Source organism: Brassica napus, chromosome A10, assembly GCF_020379485.1.
Source record: "Brassica napus cultivar Da-Ae chromosome A10, Da-Ae, whole genome shotgun sequence".
NCBI classification, from domain to species: Eukaryota; Viridiplantae; Streptophyta; class Magnoliopsida; order Brassicales; family Brassicaceae; genus Brassica; species Brassica napus.
The window spans coordinates 12,418,285-12,443,650 of record NC_063443.1 but is presented as its reverse complement, the minus strand read 5'-3'; the positions used below and the strand labels follow the sequence as shown (position 1 = coordinate 12,443,650).

Here is a 25,366-nt window from a genome sequence, read left to right as displayed (position 1 = left end):
TGTTTATTTCTCTAGCTACAAAACCCATGTTGATGTTTTCTATACATACCATGTTGTCTCGCTGCCTGCAACTGTATCGTGTCTTTTGTGTTGTTTCGTTATAACAAGGAAAATTCTCACAGTATATTCATACAAATAGATTGCATTGAGTTTGAACAAGGTTATCAATCCGTCTCAGAGACATCATAGTAGTATGACAAATGGGGTTTGGGTTTCTATTTTGTAATTACCCCCCTGACTTATATGTTACAAATCAAAAGAAGAATGAGAAGCAAACAATGGCAAATACAGAGCAATATATTTTTTGGGATTGGCCTTCCACAGTCAAAGTTCGAGTTGTTCCAACCTTCAGCGATGTTTGGAACCTGCACGTTCACGTAAAGAAGAACGTTGTTACTCACAGTTTTATATGACCTTTAAGAAACTATAATGCTACAAGACTTTGTCTTATTCTTCTATTCACTAAACATTTCTCATTTCTCCTTTCAATTTTAATCCATCAAGATTCATACTACTACAATCATCTCAATTTTAGGGCCCTTCCATCAAAATTGGGTTTTTTTCTAGTGTGCTCGGAAAAAGATGAGTTGAATGATATCGTTTCCTAAAAACTCTCACCTTGAATGTGGTGGAGGAATCAGGTCGCTATGGTGGTGGTTGTGAGCGGTTAATGTCATGGTGGTGCTGGTGTTGAGATGGGTGGATGACATAGAGACCGGGAATATTCAGATTGAGGAAGGGCTGAGAAGGATGAAGAGAAGCAGTGGACGAAGAAGGCGGGCGTGTAGCTGAGTGTGAGAATCCTGATGATGCTGCATTTGAGAGCAGTGTCGATGCTGTAGCTGTTGTGGCCGTTCCACCACTGGGCTGATCTTGCGCTTGCCATGTCCTAACAGGGAAGCTTTGGGGAGACCCTGGCATAAAACCCTCCCTCGGTGTTCTTTCCTGGAGACAAAATTATGTTTTTTAGGACATAGAACTCACAAGCAAAAACATAACATAACACTAACAAGCAAAACATAATACTCTGCTCAAAGTAATTCACTGATCAAATAACACAACAGTAACCACCTTCTGAAAGTCTAATTACACAAGTTATACCAAAGTCGAGCAAGTTTGCTAAGTTTTTAAAACCCTTATTTCATATGGTGTTCTAGTTCTGGACAGAAGGAACAGAAGATTGTGCAAGTTATAGGCAGTGACACCAGTTGTATATTAAGAGATGTGAGCTATGGTATTTACCATGGGTGAAAAGAGCGCAGAAGGATGGACATGCCGGTTAATAAGGTGGTCTGAACCCCTTTTCAAGAAATTGAAAGGTGTATCACATGTCGATGCAGCCATGTGGTTTTCCATCTGTAAATATAGATCAAATGGAAGAATGAGAAACTCAGTGAACCAAGGAAAGACCGTGAGAACTCGAGCTAGTTAATGGGAAAAACAGCTTTGAGTTGCAGCTTGCGATGTGATATGGACAAAGAAACATTTGACTAAACGGTTTCAGCAAACACATATTAAAGCAAAGTAAATCATATTTGGTGAACTTCAGAGAAAAAAAATGCACCTTGGAGTTCCTTCCACATACAATATTGTTAAGGTTTTGCTTTGGACTATCTCCTAGTGAAAGAGAGATTCCCAAATTGAGGTCGAGCTTAACATTAGCTACAAAAAGAAATTAGAAAACACGTTAACAAGTTAGTAGTAGTTTCACACACACTGAGAATATATATCAAGGATGGCAGCAAAACCTGCACAGCATCGACCAGTTTTAACAAGCAAGGAACCGAGCATCAATTACATTACCTGTCTCCGGAATAATCCGGGATGCATGAGGCTCGATTAAAGAAGCAGCCTCCCTTCCATTCCATTTTGTGGCTGTCGCCTTGTCATAAGCCCTGATTCCATAAGAAGAATATGAGCAATTAGTTAGGATGAAAGACACCATCTTAATTTAAGTTTACGATCACCAAGAGCACGAAGCTTATACTCAGAAGACAATCACCCCAAGATAGCTAATAACTGTATGATAGCCATCAGAATTTGTAGATACAACTCATAATCACAAATGGGTTTTCTACTAGTGGTCTAACAGAGATTTGTTCATAAAACCAACTCTTCATCTACGGCACTTCACTCATTTTAGCGATGGCTTTAAGCACATTCAGACAAAACCACGAAGGACACAGCATGTGTAAAGGCCAAAAATTAGATCCCTAGAGAAGTTGATTACATGTTTCCATTTAACTGCTCCATTTGAGCTCCTCCCCATCCGCCAATCTTGGGCAAATTAGCTCCTTGATATCTTGAATTATTCCTCGAGAAACCAGAGCTCTGACGCCGAAGTACTTGCACAACTTCCTCTTTGGAAAGATTCGCCATCTGCAAAGTTGGAAAACCATATAAGAACACACATCAAAGCATGCAAGTCTTCATTACATTTTCTACATCTTAGTCAAAACCTGCTTGAGATCCTCTTCATAGTCGCTGATAACGAAATTGATGTCAGCCTCCAGACCCCGGAACTTGACAGCAGCTCGATCATACGCCCTGCACCAAAGGATGTCGAAACTTTAACTTACGAAACCTCCATTTTATTATACCATAAGCAAAAACAGTTGAGGCATCAATAAGATCATACAAAACAACATGAGTTGTTGTTACCTAGCTGCAGCATGGGCAGTGTCAAATCCACCTGTTGAATTCAAAAGTGAAACTTCATTAGAGAGTTAAGAGCAGAGAAGAAATCAAGCTGACGGTGGTAAAACTTCATTACCTAAATAAACTTGTTTACCGCAATCCCTGCAACAAAGAAAATTTGACAAAAGGAAAAGATTATTATTACAAGATCAAATGTGTCTGCCACTAGGAACACATCAACAACAACAACTCATCCAAGACCAATCAAAGAGAAGCAGATTTACCAGATATGTGACTCCCATCTGCCTGTCCTCCTATAGAAAGTAACACCTCTATACTGAGAACTCTTTGACCTAGGCCCTCTCCTGCTCTTCTTCACCGGCTGTGCTGGCGGCTGCGTCACCCTCGCAGCATCTCCGCCTTGATTCCCTCTCTGAAAAGAAATATCAACGGAGCTCCTAGAACTCTGTCCGCTCAAATCCACAAAGCTCCCACCTTTCTCAACAGGGAAAAACTCCTTAGTCATCACCTCACTTCTTCCCTCTTCACCTTCCCGACCTCCTCCTTTCAAAATCTCAAACTGAAACTTCACGGCGGGTGCGGAACACATCTCCTCTTCACCATCGATGCAGCTTGACGCCTCGGCATTGACTAGCGAAGAGTTAGACGTCACTGATTCATCCATCTGATTCAAAACAGCACCGGATACCTCCTTTGAGTCGAGGTCGAGATTGAGATCCAGCATCAAAGTCAACAAAAAGCTTCAACAACAACTAATCGTCAAACCCTTTTACACAATTACGATCAAAGCCTATCCACTAATCCGATCAACTCACTCAGCGATCGATCGCCGTCGAATTGAAATGAGCAGAGATCGGAAGAAATCACATTACATGGGGTTGGAATCTTCACGAGCAGAGGAGGAGAATCAACAGGAGATTAGATTCTTAAATTAATCAAAACGCGGCCTGGATTAAACGGCGAGGATTTAGAGATGACGACGGAGAGATACTAAGGAGACATGGCGAGGGGGGGATTTGAAAGAGAAGGCGAATGAATGACAAGGCTTCGCCGGAGGAGGAAGAGATTATCGATCGTCTCGTCGGGAATGTGATGGGACTTGGGTTAGTGGCAACAACATTTAATAAATATTCGCTTCCATCTTTCTCGGCAATTGGATACCGGTTATCCCGGTTCCATGGGGGGTAAAGTGCCAATGTGCTACTCGTTTTGCTTTCTTAAAAACATGGTGTAGAAGAATTTAAATTAGTGTTAAGAAACTGAAGCATGATTCTAGCTTTTACTCAATGTGTGTTTAGCTTTTTGTGATTTCGTTACCGAAGCTAACTAAGTCATTAATTAGTAGTAATTGCTAGTTATCACCAAAATCGAAAAGGAAAAAACACGAATCTAGTCGTTCATAACTTTGAAGACGTTTTCATTTATGAGCGGGTCCTATATTTACAGATATGTCGTTCTCGCTAAAAAGAAATGTCTCATGATTATTGATTTAAATAGATTCCAACTAATGTAAGAAATGTGTTATATAAACTAAAAATATGTAACTACATGAACTCATGTATAAATTAATTTCTTTTTTAAAATGTGATTATTTCATAAAGAATGTACAAAATATGGGTTCTGCTAAGATGATCGCGAAGAAGTGAGTTTCACTAATAGATTTATAGTGTTTCTTCTTTGACATAGTGATGAAATTTGATTGTTCTTAACCGATAAGGTGTTTTATAATTGATTATGTAAATTGTCATATATTTTTCACTGACAGTAAAATTTAAGCAGCTATAAATGAAACATTGATTTGTACAAACGTCTAAACAATCTAATGATCTATCAAGTTTACAGAAAATCACATATACATCAATTTTATGTCACTACTTTATAAACTCTAACTGTATATCTATAAATAACATATGATTTGATTTAGCAAATTTTTCTCTTCAAGTTCTACAAAAATGCAATTGGCGAGGTACACTTTAATTAAATAAACCCAAAAAAAAATGGAAGAGGCCACACATAATTAACTCGCATCTAATCTTATGGCTTGAGTCTAGCTCGAAAGTAGTGTGAAACAAAGAGATTAAAGCAGCTAAAAACTGCAGGTAGGGTTTACAAGGGTAATCATAAAGTGAAACAAAATTCTTCAGATAATTAGACGCATTCGTTCTTCTTTTGCAAAGCTACAAAGCTTAGCTACTCACCTACTAGGAGAAGTAGTTAGGTGAAAGCTTCACTCAGTTTTTACATGGACTGGTGCTTTGGCACCTTAATGCATCAAGAGTTCGAACTCAGGTTACAGTAAAAAAATGAAAATGATCACCTCAAAAATATCTTTGCTTATGTCCAGACGAATCTCTTTTTTTTTAATGTTTTATTATAGTGGGGTAGGTCAAATGATAATGTCGACACCCTTTAGCCGGTTGCCAAAAGTGGAATGTCAGAAAAATCTCGAAGATCATGAATCTTAACAAATAGAATATAGCCACGTGTACAACAGAGATTGCGCCCCAGCCACTTCTCATTCTCAGGTCAAAGTCTTCCTCATCTTTCTAACACAGAACAGATGCAGAATAAATGCAGGACATTTTAAATGCAGATTGAACTGCAACTTTTTTGCCATTCAACACATTTTTTGCAGATCAAAAATAAATGATTAAAAAATTAAAGATCTGCATGCAGATCTAAATTGCACATAAATGTTTTGATCTGCAATTAAAGAAGAAAAAGAAGCTGTACACTTACAGATCAATAATATAAATTTATTTATATTGGTTATTAATTATTAATAGATAGTCTACTTTACTAATTCATGTTATTCACTTTGAAACAAAATTTAATAATTTCGTTTTATAAATAATTTATTTTAAAATGATTTTATTTTATAGAATTTAAATAATTTTATAAAAAATTTACATAAAAGTATATATTCAACATATTCATATTTTTATATATTATGTTTGCAATAACTAGATATATATTTATATATATTATTTTTGTATTATCTATTTTCTTTGCTTTACTAAAAATCATTTATAATATTTACATTGATAGAAAACATATATATTATAGTATATTTTATTTTTATTCTTGTTATGAGTAATATAATTAAAATAATTAATATTTTTTTATAAATTTTTATTTTCTACTATTTTGTAAAACTTATTTTAATGAATATATCTATGATGTTTGGTAATTTAAATTTCATTATTTATAAATAAGAATTTGTATATTTGGTTTATATATTTAATTTTAATTATTATTTTCTAACATTTAATAAAATATGATAATTTAGTAAGTTTATTTGATAAATAAAGATACAACTGTTTTGAATAGTGTTTGAAAACCAGACTGGACTGGCCGGTCAAACCGTAACTCATCCATATTCATGTTTCGGGTTGCTCTAAAATTCGGATTTGAATTAAACCTTCAAATCTTGTAAAAACCGGTAAAACTCGTAATTTGGACTATAAAAATAATTAAATGGAAAAGGAATACTCTTTGTCATTTTAATGAATTTTATATAATTTTTAAGTTTCAATATATTTATTAGAATTATACTTTTTTTTGTTTATGATTTTTTTTTGTTATAATTGTGTTAACTTTTATATAATGTTTAAAATTTCTTTGCATTTATTAAATTAATAAAAAATAATTGATGAGAATTTGTATTTTTGTTTTAGATATTTAATTTACAAAATTATTTTTAATATTTGGTTAAATACACTAATTCGATAAATTAGCTTAACCAGTTAGATCTGCATTTGTTCTGCATGATCTGCTTGATCTGCATTTGTTCTGCTTGATCTGCGTTTTGAGTTTGATCTGTATTTTCTTGATCTGCATGCCATTCGAAGCCTTTACTTTCCTGAAATTTATGAGTTCTATTTCTAAGATTTCTACTGTTTTAAACAAAAAACTAATGCATTTATATAGTTTCATTTTCACGCCATTTCTTTATTTCTACATGCGTCACGATTTGCATAAATTCATTTTTGCCTCAGTGTAAAGTGAAATTCGTTTTTGGAATCGCAGACTAAGGATATTATACTTATAAAATTTTACTTTAATTATAATATTATAGTTACATTGAGATTTATCGTATATATCAGTATAGTGGTGATATAGCCATATGTTGGACATAAACCACCACTAAATATAGTGACAAAAAAAAAACCACCACTAAATATTATGAAGAAATTATAAGAATATAAAATTATGTCTAACATATAATTCTGTTGTCAAAACAAATAATAATAGTATTGCTCCTACCTCTTTACAGCTACGGTGTTGAATCGCCAATGTCTTGCATGCCAACTCTGTACAAGTTCTTCTTATTACCAGCTTCTTAATGTTCCAGACTTTCAGTTAATAGTGTTCTCAGGACAAGTACGCATTGTACCGTGTTGATATCAATCATTTTTTTACTGAATATATCAATCATTTTTCATTTGTGGACTATGATAAAAAAATTGATGGTACAACAGATATCTGAAATTTAAATATTTAGATAAAAATTAATATTAAAAGTTCTTTGTTTAGTATTTTAAATCATATGTTATAATATCCTTTTCATGTTTCTGTCATTTTCGTATCTTAAAGATTATAATATGTTAATCATATAAGGTAGACGAGGTTGAGTTGAAGACGTGGACGCCGTCCTATCCGTTAAAGGAAATTGTTTTTTTTTCTTCTTTGGCAAGCTCTCCATACCTAATATATATCATAGATAATGCATTTATCATGGTTTTCCACAATGTCCAAAACCACGTGGTTACTATATTGAGGTTGAGCAATTATTTGAAATATTAAATATCGCTTTTGGTACGATGTGACACGGGAAGAACAAGTTGGCCATTTGTTGGTTCGCTTATTAATTGAGCTGTGCCCTTTCACACATGTTGAATCAAAATGTAATATAGATTTATACATGTATATATATGAGGAATTGGCACTTACATTATCTTCAATATAAACATATATGTATATACATACAGAATAGAGAAATTTGAAAATGTTTTGAAATCATCACAAGAATCCATGATTTTTTTTGGCCTATTTAGCTAGAAATCAAAATTCAGAGTGGTAATTGCAGATCTATGCAAACTTTTTAATAATTGGCGAACCATGTCAATTTTTACATGAATTGTCCATTCTCTCCTTTAGCCACACCTTCTTCGTAACGTATGGTTACCTGCTACCGGGGTTGCTGGCAAAAAAATTAATTTTTATTGTAAACGCAATACACGTTGTAAAACCGGATACATTCATTTAAAAGTATGATATAAAATATTACAACCGGATGTAACTCTAAATAATTGAAGAGAGAAGAGTTGTAAGATATTTTACAAATGGTTAGGCCGATCACTTGATTAAAAAAAAACAGGAATGTAACGGAGCGAAGTGTTGCCGCACACGACGAAGAGGCAGAAGATCGCCGAGAGTGCAAGAATCTTCAAAAACTGACGGCGGGAGAGGATGTGCTGACGGAGCACGATTCCGGCGATGTTGATCACGGCGGAGCTGTAGGCGGCGCAGGAGAGCGTGTGTGTCATGGTCAAGAAGATCGGGTAGCAGAAGCCGTAGTAGAAGAGGAGGTACTTGTTCAGGAGAAGGTCTCCTATGTTGGAACCGAACCAGGCGCCGCCGCCGCCGTAAGAACGGAGGGAGATACCGTGGGGGAGGAGAAGAAGAAGGGTTTTCCATTGGAGGAGGTGGAGGAGTGTGGAGGTGTTCCGGGGATGTCGATGACTGTTGGTGTGGTCGTGGCGGCGGCGTCGAACCTCGGATTGCTCATCCGCTGCGTCGTCCATGATTGAGCTTCCACCATTTTGGGTAGAGAGAGTTTTTTTTTTCTTTGTCTGAGATCTGAAAATGTGGTGGTAGCAAGTAGAAGAAAGAGGGAGATGAATGTATTATCGGACGGTGGAGATTCTGATTTAGCTGTAAACGTGTTGAGTAATAAGGACACTTTAGGTATTACCACAAATTGCACAGTCTCTTTACCATATACCCAATTACCTTCTATAATTTTGACATCTAGTGCAAATTCCCTTTTTTTTTTCTGTAAACTAGCATTATTGGTCTCCCCAAATTGAGAAAGGGACATCAAGCATGGATTCGAGATCCATGAGCAAGCGTTTCTCATTGCAAAGATCATCCAATGAGCAGAAATCGGTCATAACCGGATCTAAATAATAGAACGAGAGAAGAGAAAATGGTTGCATCAGAATCTTTAGTTTGATGATTTCGGCTTATCCAGAGACATCATAAACCATCCATTAACTATCCTTTTAGAGCATGATTAATAGAAGAGACCCATTTGGAATTTTTAGAACATGATTTGATATTTTTTTGTTAAGAGACGTCTCTTAGACAATGATTAACTCTGATTTTTTAATTTGTTTTTAATTTCGGCTAAAAAACGGTTCTTAGTTTTTAACTAAGAAAAGCTAAAAACCATCTCTTAAATAAGAGATATAAAACGTTTCTTAACAAAAAAAATATAAAAAAATGTTAAATCATAAGTTGAAAACCCCAAATAAGAGACCAGCGTTACCCATGCTCTTATATCTCTTATTTAGAAGACGTTTCTTAGTGTTTCTTAATTAAAAGATAAAACGCGTATCTTATATTACACTAAGAATCCTATTATAACAACTCCGATTAATCATGCTCTTACGCTTATCCATGGTACATCACAATTAACGCACACACACATTCTTCTCTTGGCGATGAATAGCATGCGTCATGCTGAAGACGTATCCTAACATAGCTAAATGAAATATTGGTTTTGAATATCCAAAAATGTTTGAAGTAATATATGAATTAATATATATGTACATATATCTATATACTGTTAAAATTTTAATTTATTAAAATTGTTTATGTATTCTAAAATTTCAAGATATGCTCTCGTGCTAATGTAGGAAGTTAAGAACCAGACGTTCGAAGATGTTTCGATGTTACTGCATGTGCGAGATCTGATGAAGATAATCTGTTTGGAGTGTATAAAATGGATGTGGAAAAGTGGGAGTGTATAAAATGAATGTGGAAAAGTTGGAGCTGCTCACTGATTCCTTCCTTGTTTTTGCACTAAGCCATCCCTGGTAGTGTAAGTTATTTTTAAGACTGATATCTTTATTTAAGCTACCTTAAGGTCATTTAATACTATCTTGATACTTTTTATTTTCAAATTGGTGGATCAATTAGACATGATAGAACCTATGTTTATAGTTATTTTTTGTTTAAAATTTCAATTAGACATGATAGAACTTATGTTTAGGTTTTAGTTATGGAATTTCATATTTTAAAGAAAACTGTCGATGAATATTTCATGTTTCTCAAATTGCAACTCTTCTTCAACGAGCCAATCCTACAAGACCACAATAATTGAGAATGAACCTAACACATTATAATCCGAACAATTTGACTACTGCAGTTAGTTTGAAACAAAGACAATTGAACATTCATGTTTTCAGATAACTTTTCTTCAAGAAGCCTTTCTTATAAGATATTAGCAATTACCATAAAATCGAACTTAGCACATCAAATTTGCACAATTTGCAGCACTGTGTAACTAGTTTGAGACAGACATACACGACTATTGTGACCAGCTAGGTAACTTAAATAGTCGACTCCAAGAAGTTTACAATGTTGCTTCCGTGAGACCTAACCAAAAGGTGGCGAACAGGCATCAGCTTCTGCACCAAACCCCTAAACAGATCGACCCTATTCATCCCCTGCGTGATTTTCAATGCCTTGACCACCACGAAACTCCCAAACTCATTCCTCGCCAGCCTCGTCAACCTGCCTCTTTCACACTCCAAAAGCTCCACAACCACCACAGCCATTGATTCCTCAGTATCTAGAAGCTTCTCTACGATGTAGCTTCCATACTTCTTAAACGACAGATCAACGCAATGGCCATGAAGACTAACACCAACGTTATGCGTGCAACGCAAGTCATAGAGTGCAAGCACGTGTTGGACCACGAAGTTCCCTGAAGGATCATTGCTTAGGTAGAGAGCGTTGCGCGCTACCACGTCTAGTAGAAGATTTCTGTAGAAAGGATCATCCGCATCGGTTATAACCTCATTGAGCGCAATGCAGCCGTACTGATTACGCGCTATGTCGAGCGCGTGGTGGAGAAGGTGCTCGTACATTACATACTGCTTCTTCTGGTCGAAAACGAGCATAGCTCGTATCGCCACGTACGTTGCGTACTTATCGGTGATAATGTGGTAGAAGCGGCGCAAGATAGCGGCGTAGAATAAAGCGTCCACGTCGTCTGATATTCCGAGGAGCTTCTGGACGCGTCTCGACCCGTTAATGTTTCTGACGACCTCCATGAAGTAGTCGGAGTCTGACGTAAGCAACGACGCCATCAGCTGAAGCTCTTTTCGGTCAGACTTTGAGATGATATCTTTAAACTGGGCCAAGCCTTTGCCGCTAGTCATAACGTTGAACAGAGAGTTTGAGCGAGTGTCTGCTACGGCGGAGGAGGAGCGTGGGGCGAATCCCGGAGGAGGAATGTAACCGGAGACTCCTTTAGAGAAAGGGATGTGTTGTAAAGCATCAGACATTGTCGACATGGAAAAGGGATTATTGTTATCGGTCATTGCCATTGAACAGAGAATAAAATCTTATAGAGTCTGTGTTATATTGGACAAGTGTTACAGATTGTTTCGAATGATTATTGGATCCATGGGGGTAGTCATATATTTATACTAGTCACATCATCTGCTCCTTCAGGAAAAAAGGAAAGTTTAGAAAAAGGAAATTATCCGTAGTTTCCTTTTTTTCCTCACTTTTCGTAAACCATAAATTACCTATTTTAAAAATGGAAAGTCTCGGGAATGAAACAAACGTCGTCGTTCTATAAACGTTAAGCGCACTCGAAAACGATCCATCGTGAAAGATTCGGTTTAGTTGCAAACCGAGTATCATTTCTCAAGCTCCCAGCTTTTGATTTTGTCCACGTCACCAATCCGGAAACGCGCAAATCGCAACACGCACATCGGGTCCCATATGACACGTAAGCTATAAATGCCACGTCAGCAACCCTCTAAAAAAATAAAAATATCTTCTTCTTCCCTTTACCCACTTGCGCTCAGAGTCTCTCAAGTCTCAATCCTTTGATCTTCTCTCTCAGTAGCAACTTGATTCTGCATAGTTTTGGTAAAAAGGAATAGTGTCCCTATTTATTGGATGATTAAAATGCTAAGCAAACCAGATATTAAAGCACTGTGAAGATGCTCTTTCTCGTGATATATGATTTTTGAAGTAAGATATGGTGAGAGATTCTGGTGGTGTTCATCTATGGATAAGCTTTAAGTTACAAAGGTATTATCTTTTTGTGTTCTGTATTGTCGCTTTTACAATCTGGTGATGTTTCAGTTTTGTGCTTAGTTTCATTTCTTATTAGGCTTATAGTTTGATTTTTCTATCTGGGTTCTGAGGAATCTGTAGGACCTTGAGAAAGTTGAAGATCCAAGATCTGAGATAAAATTGATAGTTCAATGTTTCTTAGCTTCTGATTTGAGAGAACCAACAAGTTGGTTATTGTGTTACTATTCCAACATTTAGTTTTAAATGTTTTTTTCCTTATTGGATTGAGGTTTTGGTGAAGGGATTAAAACAAGTTTTGGCTAAAGAAGAAATGTGCAAGTGCTATGTCAGAGTAGAGGGAAAGTTTCTACAGAATCTTAGGTGTTATTTGATGCTGCTTCTGTTCTATCTTGTTCACGGAGGCTGGTCTTGACACACTTTCAACGAGAAGTTCACTATTAATAACAATGTGTTTCAATAAGAACGATATTACAAACGAAGTGGTAACCGAGAGACAAGCGTTTGGTTCATCCGAAGAAGATGATTCTCGAGTAGAAGATACAGCTGGAAACGCCAACAATTTGTTACAGATTACTCAACAACAACAGCCTTCAGCTCCTGTTGTTAACTGGGAGAGATATCTTCCCGTTAGATCGCTTAAGGTTCTCCTGGTGGAGAATGATGACTCAACTCGCCACATTGTTACTGCTCTTTTGAAGAATTGCAGCTACGAAGGTATTGAATCTTCCTTCTTTATCAGCACTCATGTTGTTGCTTTTGACCAAAATTTGGAAACTTTTGTGTCAGTTACTGCTGTTCCGGATGTTCTCGAAGCATGGAAAGTCCTAGAAGACGAGAACAGTTGCATTGATCTTGTCTTAACGGAGGTTGTTATGCCTGTGAACTCTGGAACCGGTCTGTTGTCCAAGATTATGAGCCATCAGACACTTAAGAACATCCCCGTCATAAGTACTTACTTAAATCCTCATTCTATTGGCTTGATCTAGTTTCAGTATGTGTGTGATGATCATTTTCCACGTTTTGTAGTGATGTCATCTCATGATTCGATGGTTCTGGTGTTCAAGTGTTTGTCGAATGGTGCTGTTGATTTCCTCGTGAAACCTATTAGAAAGAACGAGCTGAAGAATCTTTGGCAGCATGTCTGGAGAAGATGCCACAGCGTAAGACATCTTCTCTGATTACATGTTTCTACAAAAGTTACTCAGTGTTTTTATTTCTTTTTACTTATGCGTTTCCTTGATATAATAGTCTAGCGGCAGCGGGAGTGAGAGTGGGATACACAACAAGAAGTCAGTGAAAACTGAAAGCACTGATGAAGGGTCAGAAGATGATGCCAGCATGAGTGATGAAGATAACGGGAATGATGATAATGGGAGTAATGGATTGAGTAACGGAGAGGGTGGGAGTGATCATGGGAGTGGAACTCAGGTAATCTGTTTCTATGGCGTTAGATTATAACAATATCTGAGGGTATCTCTTTGTGAATTTTTATTGGTTTTGCATTATAATGTTAGAGCTCTTGGACCAAAAGAGCCAGTGATGTTAACGTGGGAACCTATGGCAACGAATGCGAACGTCTTAAGAAACTGAAGGAGGTTGAAGATGAGAATGGACAAATAGGTAACGCACCAACTCATTAGTCAATCAAATGGAACCATTCCAAGATTCTCTCCCTTTTTCAAACTGACGACTTTAGATGATGCTACTGTAGGCATGGGATCGCAGGCAGGACAATGTATGAGTAAGAAAGCTGTTATAGCTTTGGAGAGAAACAATGATGACTTGCTGAATCGCTCCTCTGGTAACTCACAAGTAGAGACCAAAACACCTTCATCTAACCCTGAAGATTTGCAATCACTAGAGCTTACTTTTACAAAACCAAAAGAGGCTGGAGATCAGAGAGTCGGTGGTGATCGAAGTGTTCTGAGGCATTCAAATCACTCTGCATTCTCAAAGTAAGTTCTTGACCTCAACTCCTAAAGGATTGTCGAACCTGTGAGTGATTTGAAGCTCTTTTTTTTTCTTTTCTTGTGTGACACGCAGATACAACAACGGTGCTACTTCTGCTAACAAGGTATATTTTGTCTACGATGCTTAGTGTCGTCTTTGAAATCTATGCCGGTTTCATCGAAGGATTTAAACTTTGCTGAGCAGGCTCCAGAAGAAAACGTAGGAAGCTGTTCTCCTCAAGACAGTTCCGTTGCCAAAATAATTGGTTCCAGTTCAAGCAGTGACAATCCTTCGAATCAGCAGTCTAGTGGAAGCGACCGAGCCGCACAAAGAGAGGCTGCTCTGATGAAGTTTCGCCTTAAACGTAAAGAGCGATGTTTTGAGAAGAAGGTATCTTATCTCTAAACAAGCTTAAGCTCTCATTTCTTGGGAGGCAAGAAAGTTATGGCATGGTTTTGTTTGGTGTGTTTTGCTTTTAGGTAAGGTACCATAGCAGGAAGAAACTAGCTGAGCAACGGCCTCGCATCAAAGGTCAATTCATTCGCAAGTAAGATTCCTCCTCCCCCTCTTCCTCAAAGTCTCTAGATTGTAATGTATTCACAAGAAGTCGTTTGCCTTTAGGATGGATGCTTCTAAATCAGGAAATGAGTGTCAGAGTAGTGACGACAGTTCAAGCAAAATTGGTAAAGAAGACTGAAGAGAGATTCACTTCGAAGATCTAAAGATCAAAGTGGAATGTATCTGTGACAGAGTCTCTTTGATGGCCTTTTGGATTCTATGATTTATGCTTTTAAAGTTCATCTTTTAATTTTCAAGTAAGAGTCCATACTCTAAAGGTTATTTCCACGAGAACAGTAAATTACAAGGCAATTTCATAACTGATGATAAATTATCTGCAATATTTATAAACGACTTTACGTACAAAGTTCTATGATGTAATTTACTCCCTAATGGTTTTACATGTACAATATTTTTGATGGATAAGTTCTTTTCGTAGTATTGTATCACAATGAACAGTTATGATTTAGCACTGAAATTTTTATAAACTTTGAAAATTATAGTCGGTAATAAATTACATCTGGTAATGTAACCCAAAACTTTGTGTAAAAGTCTTTAAATCCTTGACTAGTAGACTGCAAAGCTTCCAAAATAATGCTATTTTTGAATAGTTAGCTTATTGCCGTGAGTGAGAATCTGTATGTGTTAATAAGTAGTCTTGTTTAAATCTTGTGTTTTATCTTTTAAAAGTCATTTTCTCATTAGTTAATAAAAACTATTTAAACACTCTAAAACTTTTAATTTCGCCTGATAGTATAATCGAGATAGGTTGCATGAATACATAAATGGATACTCGGAAACGAAACGTTTCGAAACATGGAAACATGATTTTTGATTTTTTTTGCTTTGAAAACGTTTTAGAAACGTCTATATATATGTAACTGATTAATATTTGTATTTATTTTTATTATGTTTAGTATATTTTAAAATATAAATAAACAAATAATCATTCTATTTAATCAGACGAAAATAAAATAAATCATTATTAAAAATTCAAAATAACAAAAACCCAGTACTTAGATACTAAATAGTTTAACTAAACTAGAAATCATAACAACAAGTCATAACCAATGAAAAAGTTCTAGCGTTTCTAAAACAGAAACACGAGTTTCTAAAATAGAAAGACAAAAATTTAAAAAAACGAGTTTCCTGTAGTTTCCAAGAGATTCCAATTCGGAAACGACTTCCATGCAACATATATCGAGACTAAAAAGGAATTTTCCCATGGAACTAATTTGCGTATTATTTAATTTTTCTGATAATCTTTTCAAAAAATGATCCATATATAAAGCCGGCGCCTCTATAAGAGCAACTCCAGCGAGATCTTCCTTTTCTCTCTCTCTAGAGGTCTTGTGTTGTTTTAGAGGAGCAAGCTCAAGTCAAGTAATGCAAGACTCACAAGAATCATCGGAATCAATGGATTCGTCTGCAACTATCAACGGCCAGGACGGCGGCGATTTAGATGAACAAGACCCATTTGACAATAACGAGTTCCTCAACCACGCTTGGCTCTACAATATCGCAATCCCAGACAATCTTTATCCTCAAGGTCCCCTTTTGATTTCTCCTCTTTTTAAAAAAAAAAAGTCTTTTGAAATCGGATTTCTTGTACCACAAGCACTCTGTTACATTAGGGTTAACTTCTTACTCTGCACATTCCTGCAAGTAATCGTATTATAGTTGTTCTTGTTTTCGAAACAAGTCTGGATCTTGTGAAATCAACCGGTTCATTAATGCCGCAAGAGAGTGAAGACAATCTCATTTTCTGATTTCTTGTGCCACAAGTACACTGTCCGCTAATGCCACAAGAGATTAGGGTTCTTGATTAATCAATATCTTTCTTTCTTGAACGCTAAGTACAGATGCGAATCCTCATCCGTTATCTCCACCACGACTTACTCACTTCACGTTTCGATGGCAAGAGATCTTAGACGGAACACAAAACCTCCACAACACGAACTTGCTCCGTCGAGGCGACTCCAGCCAAGTCTATCTCTGCGATTTCCCAAGATTTGATAAGGTTTAAAGTCTTCTCCTCCTTTGTGGTCCAAAGCCGAAACCCACTTGCTAAATTTAGTAACTTTCTTTCAACTTATTTAGGTCGGAGCTGCAAAGATTCGAGATTTACAAGACGGAGAGGCTCACCCTGAGTTCGTGGCAGAGATCAAAGCCTTACACAGAGCTAATAACCCGAACGTGGTCAAACTTCTCGGCAAATGTGTCAACCGCGAACACTGCGTCATCGTCCACGAGTTCATACCAAAAGGCTCTCTCGATCACTACCTCTTTGCTGGTAATAAAACCAATCAGGTTTTGGATTGGTACACAAGGATGAGAATCGCAGTGGGTGTAGCTGAAGCTCTTGTTTACGTACACGAGGAGTTGAAGATGATTCACAGAGATGTTAGGGCTTCCAAGGTTTTACTTGATGAGGATTTTATGCCGAAGCTGAGTGGTTTTGGATTAGCGACAAGAATCGTTGAAGATGAAGCTGGTGTTGAGCAGCAGAGCGAGATCAGTAGGATCAAGGGAAGTACGGGATGCATAGCACCCGAAACAGAGTGGTTCGGTTTGGTTTCGAGCAAGTCTGATGTCTACAGCTACGGAGTTTTCCTGTTGACGCTTTTCACTGGAAGGAAAGCTTTTGATATTGAAGAACTTGGTCCAGCAAGGACGCTCACTGATTGGGTATGTTGTCTCAAGGAAACTTTTTGAGTACTAGGGGTTAGTTTTCTTGTGGTGAAAGTAACATGTGAATTTGTGATGTTTGCAGTTAATGCCAGTATTGAACATAGAAGAGTGTATGCCTCTGGTTGTTGATGCTGCGCTGGCTAGATGGTTTTCGGCTGAAGGTTTGGTCAGATTATTTCATGTGGCGAGGATGTGTTTGGACCAAGAGGTAGTCGCACGGCCTACTATGCGTTTCGTGGAGTTGATGGTTCGTCACGCTGCAGATTATGAGGCCCTAGAGTGGCTCCCAGTGACCAAGAGGTCTTCGATTTAGGAAGTTTTATAGGCTGCTTTTTTTTTTTGGTTTTCATGAAAAGCAGCATTATATAGTTAGTTGTTTGGATGTGTAGCTGGTGATTTTCAACTGTTCTTTTATATATGATTTGAGATGAGATCAGGTTGTGAACTTTTGAGACAATGCCATCTGTTAATCAACGTTTGAGATTGTTTGCCTTTTATCTCCCTGTTCTTACCTTTGGAATTTTATTAGGCTTCGATGCGTAGATTTGGATTCAAGTCAAGTGGATCTGATGAATGATTCTACAACTTTACAAGTCATGTTGTAAAAGTTCTGGACTCTTGCTCATACAATACAGCGAGAAGCTTCTTGTGCAAGTAAGCTTTACTTGCAGATCTTCTTTGGTTGTCACAATAGATAGAATTAGGGTTAACATCCAAGTTAATTTAAAAAAAGAGGTTAACATCCAAGGAGTTATGTGACCATGGAGGACTTATATGTTGAGGACGCAGAGAGATGTCACAATGAAGAAGACAGCTTGCTATGTACACCGTATGGACTTCACAAGTCACCACTTACAGTTTAGTTGAAAATAAAATACAAGCTTATTCTTATTTTTCTTTTATTTCATAAACAAATATACACCCGGACTTGTACACAAGAGGGGACATCTAAGGATTTAGAACTAAGGCATATGACACTACACCACACAGATTAGCCTATAAATTAGGTTACTTGGTAAGATGCTTAACACACATTTTATGACACATGAAGACTACACAAGGCTTATTTTTTACCAGAACAGAACATGAAAAATAAGAGTTTCAACCATAGAGCTTTTTGACCACAGAACCTGCAGCAGAGAATGACTCCTCCCCCTCCCCATCCACCTTCTTCTCAAGGTAAAAATCGCAGAGGACCCGTCCTGCAACCCTCCAGACAAACCCGCAATAACGTACGTTGTTCTTTAAGATGGCATAATCGTAAACGATGTTGTAAAGTGCCAAGGCTTGTGGGTAGAATGCGTCCAGGTTTCTCTTTATGTCTTTAAACTCTGCACCACCATAGAACTCCTGAGAAGAAACCGTTCCACAGATGAGTTGTTTATAAAAGCCATTACATTGATTCTTGTTGATTACACTTCCTCAATACCAATCCAGGTCCTGGACCAAGCCGGATGAAACATTCGCCTCAGACCCCAAAATTTTTGAATTTTTTCTTATATAAATAGACCCCAAATTTGTAAAGAAAAAATGTCAGACCTATAAGAAATCCTTCTTAAACAATCTATAGCCCCCAAAATCTGGCCCTGTAAATCAACAAAATATTGTTGTCAATGGATAGAGGAGCTTACCTGCTTGTACTTCTTGATGACTTCACTGGCTAATTCCTTTTTATTATTCTCATCTGTTTTCATCGCTTGTTCCATTTCATCTTTATAGTTCTCGTACCAGCCTCCCCATTTCTCCATGTGAGACTCAGGGACCAGCTCATCTTCAAAACACGGTAGTTTCTTGATTTCTGAAATGTGACATAGAGTTAAGACGTTATTAAACTCTCATTATTGATAGTAAGAAGAAGAAGATGATGCGTACCACATGGAGGGGGTTCCTCTTCATTCTGAGATACGACGGTGTCATAGATTAATCCAAGAATAGAAGTGGAGTTGAAACTTTTCTTATGCTTATACTCCATGTAATGTGGAAAACTCTCGAACCTTAAGTCTAATGGGAGATAGACCTTAGCCCCGTTTTTCGGTGCATCAAGAGCATCATAGTATACATCAATAGCCTTGAGAATTTGTCTCTTCCTCCCAGCTTTTTCCTTAGCTCTCTCATCTCCTAACGTGAGGTAACGGTCCATTATTGTTAGCCAACTATCAGCAGCTGCCCCTACAACGTTGCTGTAAACCGAGACATATTTAAAAACAAAAAAAAAAGACATAAAACCCAATACAAAAACGAGTACAGCACAAATTAAATTGTGTACCTGGAATTAAATCTTGCCTCCAAAAATATTCTGAAAAGCTTCTCTTCCAGCATTTCTGGTGTAAGTTCACTTGGCGCTGTACCAGCATAAATTCTACTAGGAGGAGAAGAGCTAACCCATGGTTCACTTGGCTTGAAGTGTTCGAGTAGCTACACAAGAAAAATTTACGGTTCATAATTAGTCAGGTGACTCATGCGTTGAATTATTTGCTTTCAAATTGGTTACCTTGGGGTTTCTGGAAACGAAATACATATCACCATCAAAGTCACCACCTGCAATCTCATCACCCAAAGATCTTGGACCTATCTGAGGGAAGAACACACCATACTTGGAGTTTCCTACATACTCTTCCAAGGCCTTAACATATGTAGCCTTAAGTACATGTATGTCTCCAAAATGTAGTCCAGGGTTCCTGTAAACTAGCACATCCCCAGATATTTGTCCAGACTCGCTACACAAAAGCCACAACAAAGAAAGTAGTATTACCATATGCACTCAAAGAGCAAAGAGAATAACTGAGTAGAGAGCATATACAGGATGACGCAGACTTCGTTTTGCTTGAGCTTTCCGGTGGGATCAACTGTGCCCATGAGATAGTATGACTCGGTAACATGAAGCTTTCCTGCTTTGAGATCATTCCTCTGTGTCTTTAGAAGAATAGACAGTTGATCCTTCAGGTGTGGTTCATCAAGTGGCATACCCAGCATGATCATTCTTAATGCATTAAACTCGTCCATTTCCCCATAATTATAAGCAGCTGCACATACAAAACTATCTTCTCACTGAAACTTACTAATAGTAACTTTCATTTGGAAAGCTTCCTAAGTACCTTTCATCGCAGCATGTACGTTTTCAAATACTGTTTTCGACTCTTCCAACGTGTTGTGCAATATATCCAAAAAGAAGTCATTAGGAACTCCTCCATAGCTCAGAAGCGCGACCAAGTTCCTCGATAGCTTCGTTCTTCTTGGTGGATTACTGCAAGATGGAAGATCATCAAAATAAAGAACATTAAGAAACAAGTTCATCTTCAAAATAACAAAAGATCCTCGAGGCAGCTACCTACCTTGTGGTGACAACCTCCAGGGAGTTAAAGGTGGTGCTGAACTCAGACAAGGCTGGATCTTTGGACACCTTGACCATAGAAGGACGAACCTGGACTGTCCGAGGAGGAAGCTGCCAAATAATGGAGAAACAAAATATTTAGAAATAGCTTGTAAGTAAGCCTGACTTGCTGACATGAAAGAGAGTCCACTTACTTTTTTGTTCAAGAGAAAAGTCCCCTTAACAGCATAGCCAGAGTGAAACATCCGAAACTGGATCAGCAGAGGCTGTTTTGTAAGAAACATTATTGTTACTACTTGTGTTAAGAGGTTAAGAATAGAGCTGAAAAGATAATGAGTGTAGACTACGTACCGGTTCTTTAACATTGCTTGCCTGTGCTTTAAAAAAAAGAGAGGAACAACTATGATAAGAGAACCAGAGTGAACAGAAGGAAACTATCAAATTGTCATGGAAGTAGGAATAAAGACCTGCTTATTATTAACACTTCTGATGCGTTTTCCTTTAAAAAGATCTGTTGGACACATCCGAGCGAGGTCCTCAGAGATGTAGCCAGTTCCATCTGAATGTATACAAGGTTTTCCATTCTTATCAAGAACATCATTCCTATCTTGATCCTGGAGAGAGGGAAAAAAAGAGGTCAACGCACATTAATAAATACAACTAAAGGCCGATAAAAAAAGAGACGCAAGACTTTAAGGAAGTACATGGCAGTGTATGTCATCAATTTGCTGGAATGTAATCCCACTCATGTCAACTTCAAGCTTCCTAGTCTTTGACAGAATTAAGGAAAATCTGAAGAAAGCATCATAGAAAGAAAGGTGATTCTGATTACAAAGGAAAACATCTCTAAAAAGAGTTTAAAGATGAAGAAACAAGAGTACCTTGCCATATATTTGGCCAAAGTCGGCAATGTATGGACGTGCATAAAATGCATACGGGCTTCATGAATTGACTTCCCAGAGAAGATATAGGGGTTCCTCATATCATAGGAAGCTGTAGAGCCTGTGCGTATAAAGTAACACTTCACTCCCTTGGTAGAAAAATCTTTCTTCTTCTCTTCTTTTCCTCCATCTTTGAAAACTGTATAAAAATAAAGGTAAACAGGCTATACTATACTATATGCATGTGCTAAAAACAAAGCAAAAATATGGCATTTAATAAAGGCAAAAGACGTTACCAAAAAACTGATAACGGCGTAAACCAACCATGATACCATTCTTGGCAATTTCTTTATATGCAGAGTAGATGTCATTACAATAGGTTTCCTGGCCTGGCACGTCCGCGAATTTGACAGTTAAAACATTTTCATCACCCAAAACCTTGTGCAGGTGTGTTCCAGATTTCTCCACAAGAGGGCCCTATGAACACAATCAAGGACTTCATCCTTACAGTGGGGGATGCACATGTTCTTCCATAGACATATGATATTAACAAGTTGCAAACAAATTATGACAATGGCCTCTGAATTAGACCTTGAACTCAGAGAGACGTTTTATTAAAACAAAGAAAAGCATGCAAAACATTTCTTGGAGAGTGGTTTAAACCTTGAATCTGTAGCTACCGTCGGGAGCAACAAGACACTGATAATAATAAGTATTCCCATTATCCCATTCAAGCGGCTGGGACAATAGAAGAAGCAGTTAGTACAATAAAGTCAGAGAAGTACAAAAGAATGTCTAATTTCCAACAAACAAGTCTCAACACCCAACGGAACAGAAGAGAGGAACAGACATACAACTCTTCGGTCTTTTGGGGAACAATGAAACCGGCCCAAATGGTTCCAAACTGCAGCTTCGTATTCAACCATAGGCAAATTATTCCATTGTCTGATCTTCTCAGCAGTTGTAACTTGGCCCAAAGATTGCCTGATAATATCAGGTAATTATTAATTCTCAACAAAACAGATCACTTTTAAAAATAGATTGGTATGAGAAAAAAAAAAGAAAGGCAGCATAAACATACCCTGGAATATAGGAAAGCAACAAAAACGCCTTTTTAAACTCAAGTTCACCCAAAGCTAAGAGCTGAGAACCTCCGTTGACTTCTAGTTTCAAAGACTTAGGAGAAGGAACTTCAGAATCAAGAAGAGACATATCTGCCACAATAGTCATAGTCATAAACAAAGTTTTTTTTTATAAAAAAATATTTTTCATTATATCACAGACACCACACTGACCATGGAAAAGCCTGCAACTTTTTTTCCCAGGAGTTCTGGGAGACAGTACCGGAGACCCGCCGGAGCACCGCCTTGGAGAGATATAAACAGAAGAAACTGCTTGGTCAAGAAGATAGTTGATGAACCCATCAAGGGTCCCTTTAACACATCTCGCATTGAAAACTTTTCTGAGTGTTTCCGAAGCGAGCTCCTGAGAAACCGAAGAAAGTCTGCGTCTTGTCTCCGCCTTTATCTGAGGATGATTGTGTTTACTGTAGATTCGTTTGAGAAGGTTTTCGACGCTACTCGAAAGAGAGATCTCTGAGTGCAGAGAAGCTTGGTCGCTGCCTGTAAGATAGGACGAACAAGTTAACATTTTTATTTCTCAAGAAAGCAGAGACAAGTGTCTCTTCTTCCCCTCCTGAGGGGTTTATAAACAGATACAGTGAGAAGAGAGAGAGTGTTACGAAGCGAATTTTTTGATTTGACACTTAGAGATTCTATACAGTACAGAATCAACTTATGGTAATAGATATTATATTTAGATCTCTTGCATGATATATTTTTTTGTAAAAATTCTTTTGCATGATTTCATATTTTTAAGAGACAATTGGTGAAATAACTAAAAAGAAAAGAAGAGAGAGAAGAAGATTTTGATAATTTACTTAATTTAAGTTTTTTTTTGTTAGTTATTGAGTGCAATTTCCTTATTTTTAATTGTTAGTTCTTTAAATATTGAGTTTGGGTTGTTTACAGTTTGATTTTTGATGTTTCGAAGCCCATTAATCTTTGTTTTATGCGTAAAATATATATTTTTTGAGAAAATATAAACGTAATATTTCCGGTATATTTTCTAAAATTTGCTTAATTGTCTAAATATATTTTATACAATCTATTAATTATAGGGAAATTGGGAGACATAACTATAAGACAAGGCAAAATTAAGCATGTAACCATAACATCTAAGAAGCTATGATATTTATACAATATATACTATTTTGTCATCCTTCACTTTCACCTTTCTTTTTCAATTAATTTTATAAGTTTAAAAATAACTAATTCAGAATTTTTATATATCTATAAAAAATATAAATTTCTTTTTGTATATGAGATGTTTTGAATTTTGTAAAACTAATATATATTTATAAAATTGAATATTTACAGTTATACTAAGGTTATGTTCTATTCTATTTTGGAATATAATTATAATTATACAATCTCATTTTCTTTCATTTCTCTGTCCTCTCTTTTCTATCTGTCTCCCTATGTTCTTCCTTCTGCGCTTGCTTCGTTCCCTCTTTCTCTATATCTCTTTTTTTTCTCTATAATATGTAATGTTAAAATAATATATTATTGTATTATATTCTATTTACGAAACATAAAATAAAATTATAATTATTATATTTTTTCTTTTGCTCTCTCTCTCCCTCCTCCCCCATTCTCCCCTTCTATTCTCTCTCTCTCTCTCTCTCTCTCTCTCTCTCTCTCTCTCTCTCATATATAGTTTTTCACATACTCATCAAATATAGAATAACATTTTTTTTCTAATTTGTATAATAACAATCAAATATGCTTTTCATATGCTATAACATACATTTAAGCATCTATTTTACAACAATTATGTTCTTTCATATTAGATATTGTGTTTACTTTACTGAATATTACAAATAAATAATATCCAGAAACTAAATTTTTTTTTATAGTTATATTTTTCTTTCAAATGATTTATTCTATATTGACATTGTAATTAGAATAGTATCTAACTGTTATGTGACATACAAACGCTCACGCGCTACGCAGGAGTCTAACGTCTATTTATGTGATAAATAGACACACTTTCCAAGTCATGTGTATATTCTTAATTCTTTTCTCTGGTTATACCACAAATTCTCCCTTAATTATATCACTAAAGATTTTAGAGAAATTGGGGCGAATTTAGCCCCTACCCGTCTAGCTTCCTATATATATCAAGTTATCAACTAAAGATATCACCTGAGATATGGTGTCAGAACTAATATCCACTCTCATATCTTCAGCACTTTATTTATTTACAATGGTTTTTTAACCAAAACTAATACTTCATGTGGTTTTGTTTTGTTCTGGCCGTGCAAAATAGAATAAGACATGTAATTAATTTTGATTTTCTTCATTATATTTTTGAAAACATTAACTTTGACGTTAGCTCCTCCTACCTCCGACGCGCCTCCGCTGCCTTCACCGAACTAAAAAGCTTCAATCGTGTGAGACTAAATAAACGAAGCCAAGATTCAGAGGCAAGGCGTGAGCGGAAGGAGCTGGGTCGAGCTAATGGGTTTTGATGATTTGGTGGTAAACGGAGAGAAGATTCGTTCCCGGGAAAAGTGAAACTCTGGTCGGAAACAGAATGAGATAAACGAAGAGAAGCAGGATACCATTGCAAGAAGAACAAAGAAGAAGATGTCATTGGCCAGAAGGTGAATTCAAGTTGGAACAAGAGCAAAGTAGTGAACACAAGGAAGAGCGATGGAGAGATTGGTTTTGAGGAGAGGAAATCAAACGAGATTTAAGGTCAAAGTTGGCTACTTTTTAGGATTTTACCTGACAATTTTCTAGTGGAGTTTTCAAAGTTTTGGGCATGTCCCTTAGCGACACTTAACAATATGAAATATTTTGATTGTGAGAACTCTCTGTTATAGTTT

At 36.7% G+C, this 25,366-nt stretch overlaps 5 protein-coding genes across 7 annotated transcripts; 2 read left to right on the top strand and 3 right to left on the bottom strand.

Moving 5' to 3' along the window:
- Positions 1–113: 113 nt before the first annotated feature.
- On the bottom strand, positions 114–3,766 carry LOC106411646 (AP2-like ethylene-responsive transcription factor TOE2). 2 transcript variants are annotated; one of them, XM_013852443.3, is made up of 11 exons: positions 3,531–3,766; positions 2,922–3,398; positions 2,774–2,799; positions 2,662–2,692; positions 2,460–2,547; positions 2,231–2,379; positions 1,804–1,895; positions 1,565–1,662; positions 1,243–1,356; positions 619–945; positions 114–365 (listed from the first exon to the last, which is right to left on the bottom strand). In XM_013852443.3, the coding sequence occupies exons 2-10, from the start codon at positions 3,380–3,382 to the stop codon at positions 646–648; spliced, it is 1,359 nt and encodes a 452-aa protein (XP_013707897.2). In that variant the 5' UTR covers positions 3,383–3,398; positions 3,531–3,766; the 3' UTR covers positions 114–365; positions 619–645. The 2 variants fall into 2 exon arrangements, with proteins under 2 accessions (XP_013707897.2, XP_048598973.1); XM_048743016.1 differs by having other exon boundaries at positions 2,922–3,766.
- A 5,889-nt stretch (positions 3,767–9,655) lies between these two features.
- On the bottom strand, positions 9,656–11,605 carry LOC106414791 (pumilio homolog 18-like). The gene has a single exon (XM_013855371.3). It carries the CDS (start codon positions 11,277–11,279, stop codon positions 10,278–10,280), a length of 1,002 nt encoding a protein of 333 aa, XP_013710825.2. The 5' UTR covers positions 11,280–11,605; the 3' UTR covers positions 9,656–10,277.
- Positions 11,606–11,754: 149 nt separating this feature from the next.
- LOC106415367 (two-component response regulator-like APRR3) lies at positions 11,755–14,937 on the top strand. Of its 2 annotated transcripts, none has more exons than XM_013856047.3 (11): positions 11,755–11,997; positions 12,284–12,717; positions 12,790–12,951; positions 13,030–13,163; positions 13,252–13,431; positions 13,518–13,623; positions 13,715–13,958; positions 14,047–14,077; positions 14,158–14,343; positions 14,433–14,500; positions 14,575–14,937. In XM_013856047.3, the coding sequence occupies exons 2-11, from the start codon at positions 12,450–12,452 to the stop codon at positions 14,648–14,650; spliced, it is 1,455 nt and encodes a 484-aa protein (XP_013711501.2). In that variant the 5' UTR covers positions 11,755–11,997; positions 12,284–12,449; the 3' UTR covers positions 14,651–14,937. The 2 variants fall into 2 exon arrangements, with proteins under 2 accessions (XP_013711501.2, XP_022549075.2); XM_022693354.2 differs by having other exon boundaries at positions 11,766–11,997; positions 12,272–12,717.
- Positions 14,938–15,840: 903 nt separating this feature from the next.
- Positions 15,841–17,699, top strand: LOC106412894 (probable serine/threonine-protein kinase PBL5). The gene is made up of 4 exons (XM_013853769.3): positions 15,841–16,060; positions 16,374–16,531; positions 16,612–17,199; positions 17,285–17,699. Exons 1-4 carry the CDS (start codon positions 15,898–15,900, stop codon positions 17,513–17,515), a joined length of 1,140 nt encoding a protein of 379 aa, XP_013709223.3. The 5' UTR covers positions 15,841–15,897; the 3' UTR covers positions 17,516–17,699.
- Positions 17,700–18,087: 388 nt separating this feature from the next.
- Positions 18,088–23,094, bottom strand: LOC106412393 (probable RNA-dependent RNA polymerase 3). Its single transcript, XM_013853312.3, has 18 exons — positions 22,710–23,094; positions 22,496–22,628; positions 22,269–22,398; positions 22,078–22,152; positions 21,711–21,891; positions 21,415–21,613; positions 21,238–21,325; positions 21,001–21,147; positions 20,885–20,905; positions 20,728–20,799; positions 20,535–20,644; positions 20,298–20,446; positions 20,003–20,225; positions 19,694–19,919; positions 19,469–19,617; positions 19,075–19,382; positions 18,834–19,000; positions 18,088–18,552 (listed from the first exon to the last, which is right to left on the bottom strand). The coding sequence occupies exons 1-18, from the start codon at positions 23,062–23,064 to the stop codon at positions 18,304–18,306; spliced, it is 2,982 nt and encodes a 993-aa protein (XP_013708766.2). The 5' UTR covers positions 23,065–23,094; the 3' UTR covers positions 18,088–18,303.
- Between the last annotated feature and the right edge of the window lie 2,272 nt (positions 23,095–25,366).

Excerpts from the sequence above, each read along its gene's own strand:
- LOC106412894 (XM_013853769.3), top strand. The coding sequence starts at position 15,898 with ATGCAAGACTCACAAGAATCATCGGAATCAATGGATTCGTCTGCAACT. Across the intron at positions 16,532-16,611 it reads ATTTCCCAAGATTTGATAAG|GTCGGAGCTGCAAAGATTCG; the intron begins GTTTAAAGTCTT and ends CAACTTATTTAG. Across the intron at positions 17,200-17,284 it reads CAAGGACGCTCACTGATTGG|TTAATGCCAGTATTGAACAT; the intron begins GTATGTTGTCTC and ends TGATGTTTGCAG.
- LOC106411646 (XM_048743016.1), bottom strand. The coding sequence starts at position 3,382 with ATGCTGGATCTCAATCTCGACCTCGACTCAAAGGAGGTATCCGGTGCT. Across the intron at positions 2,548-2,661 it reads ACTGCCCATGCTGCAGCTAG|GGCGTATGATCGAGCTGCTG; the intron begins GTAACAACAACT and ends CCTTTGGTGCAG. Across the intron at positions 1,663-1,803 it reads CCGGATTATTCCGGAGACAG|CTAATGTTAAGCTCGACCTC; the intron begins GTAATGTAATTG and ends TTCTTTTTGTAG.
- LOC106412393 (XM_013853312.3), bottom strand. The coding sequence starts at position 23,064 with ATGTTAACTTGTTCGTCCTATCTTACAGGCAGCGACCAAGCTTCTCTG. Across the intron at positions 20,447-20,534 it reads CTGGAGGTTGTCACCACAAG|TAATCCACCAAGAAGAACGA; the intron begins GTAGGTAGCTGC and ends TCCATCTTGCAG. Across the intron at positions 20,226-20,297 it reads CGTACATGCTGCGATGAAAG|CTGCTTATAATTATGGGGAA; the intron begins GTACTTAGGAAG and ends TTGTATGTGCAG.
- LOC106414791 (XM_013855371.3), bottom strand. The coding sequence starts at position 11,279 with ATGGCAATGACCGATAACAATAATCCCTTTTCCATGTCGACAATGTCT.
- LOC106415367 (XM_013856047.3), top strand. The coding sequence starts at position 12,450 with ATGTGTTTCAATAAGAACGATATTACAAACGAAGTGGTAACCGAGAGA. Across the intron at positions 12,718-12,789 it reads GAAGAATTGCAGCTACGAAG|TTACTGCTGTTCCGGATGTT; the intron begins GTATTGAATCTT and ends CTTTTGTGTCAG. Across the intron at positions 14,501-14,574 it reads AAAGGTCAATTCATTCGCAA|GATGGATGCTTCTAAATCAG; the intron begins GTAAGATTCCTC and ends GTTTGCCTTTAG.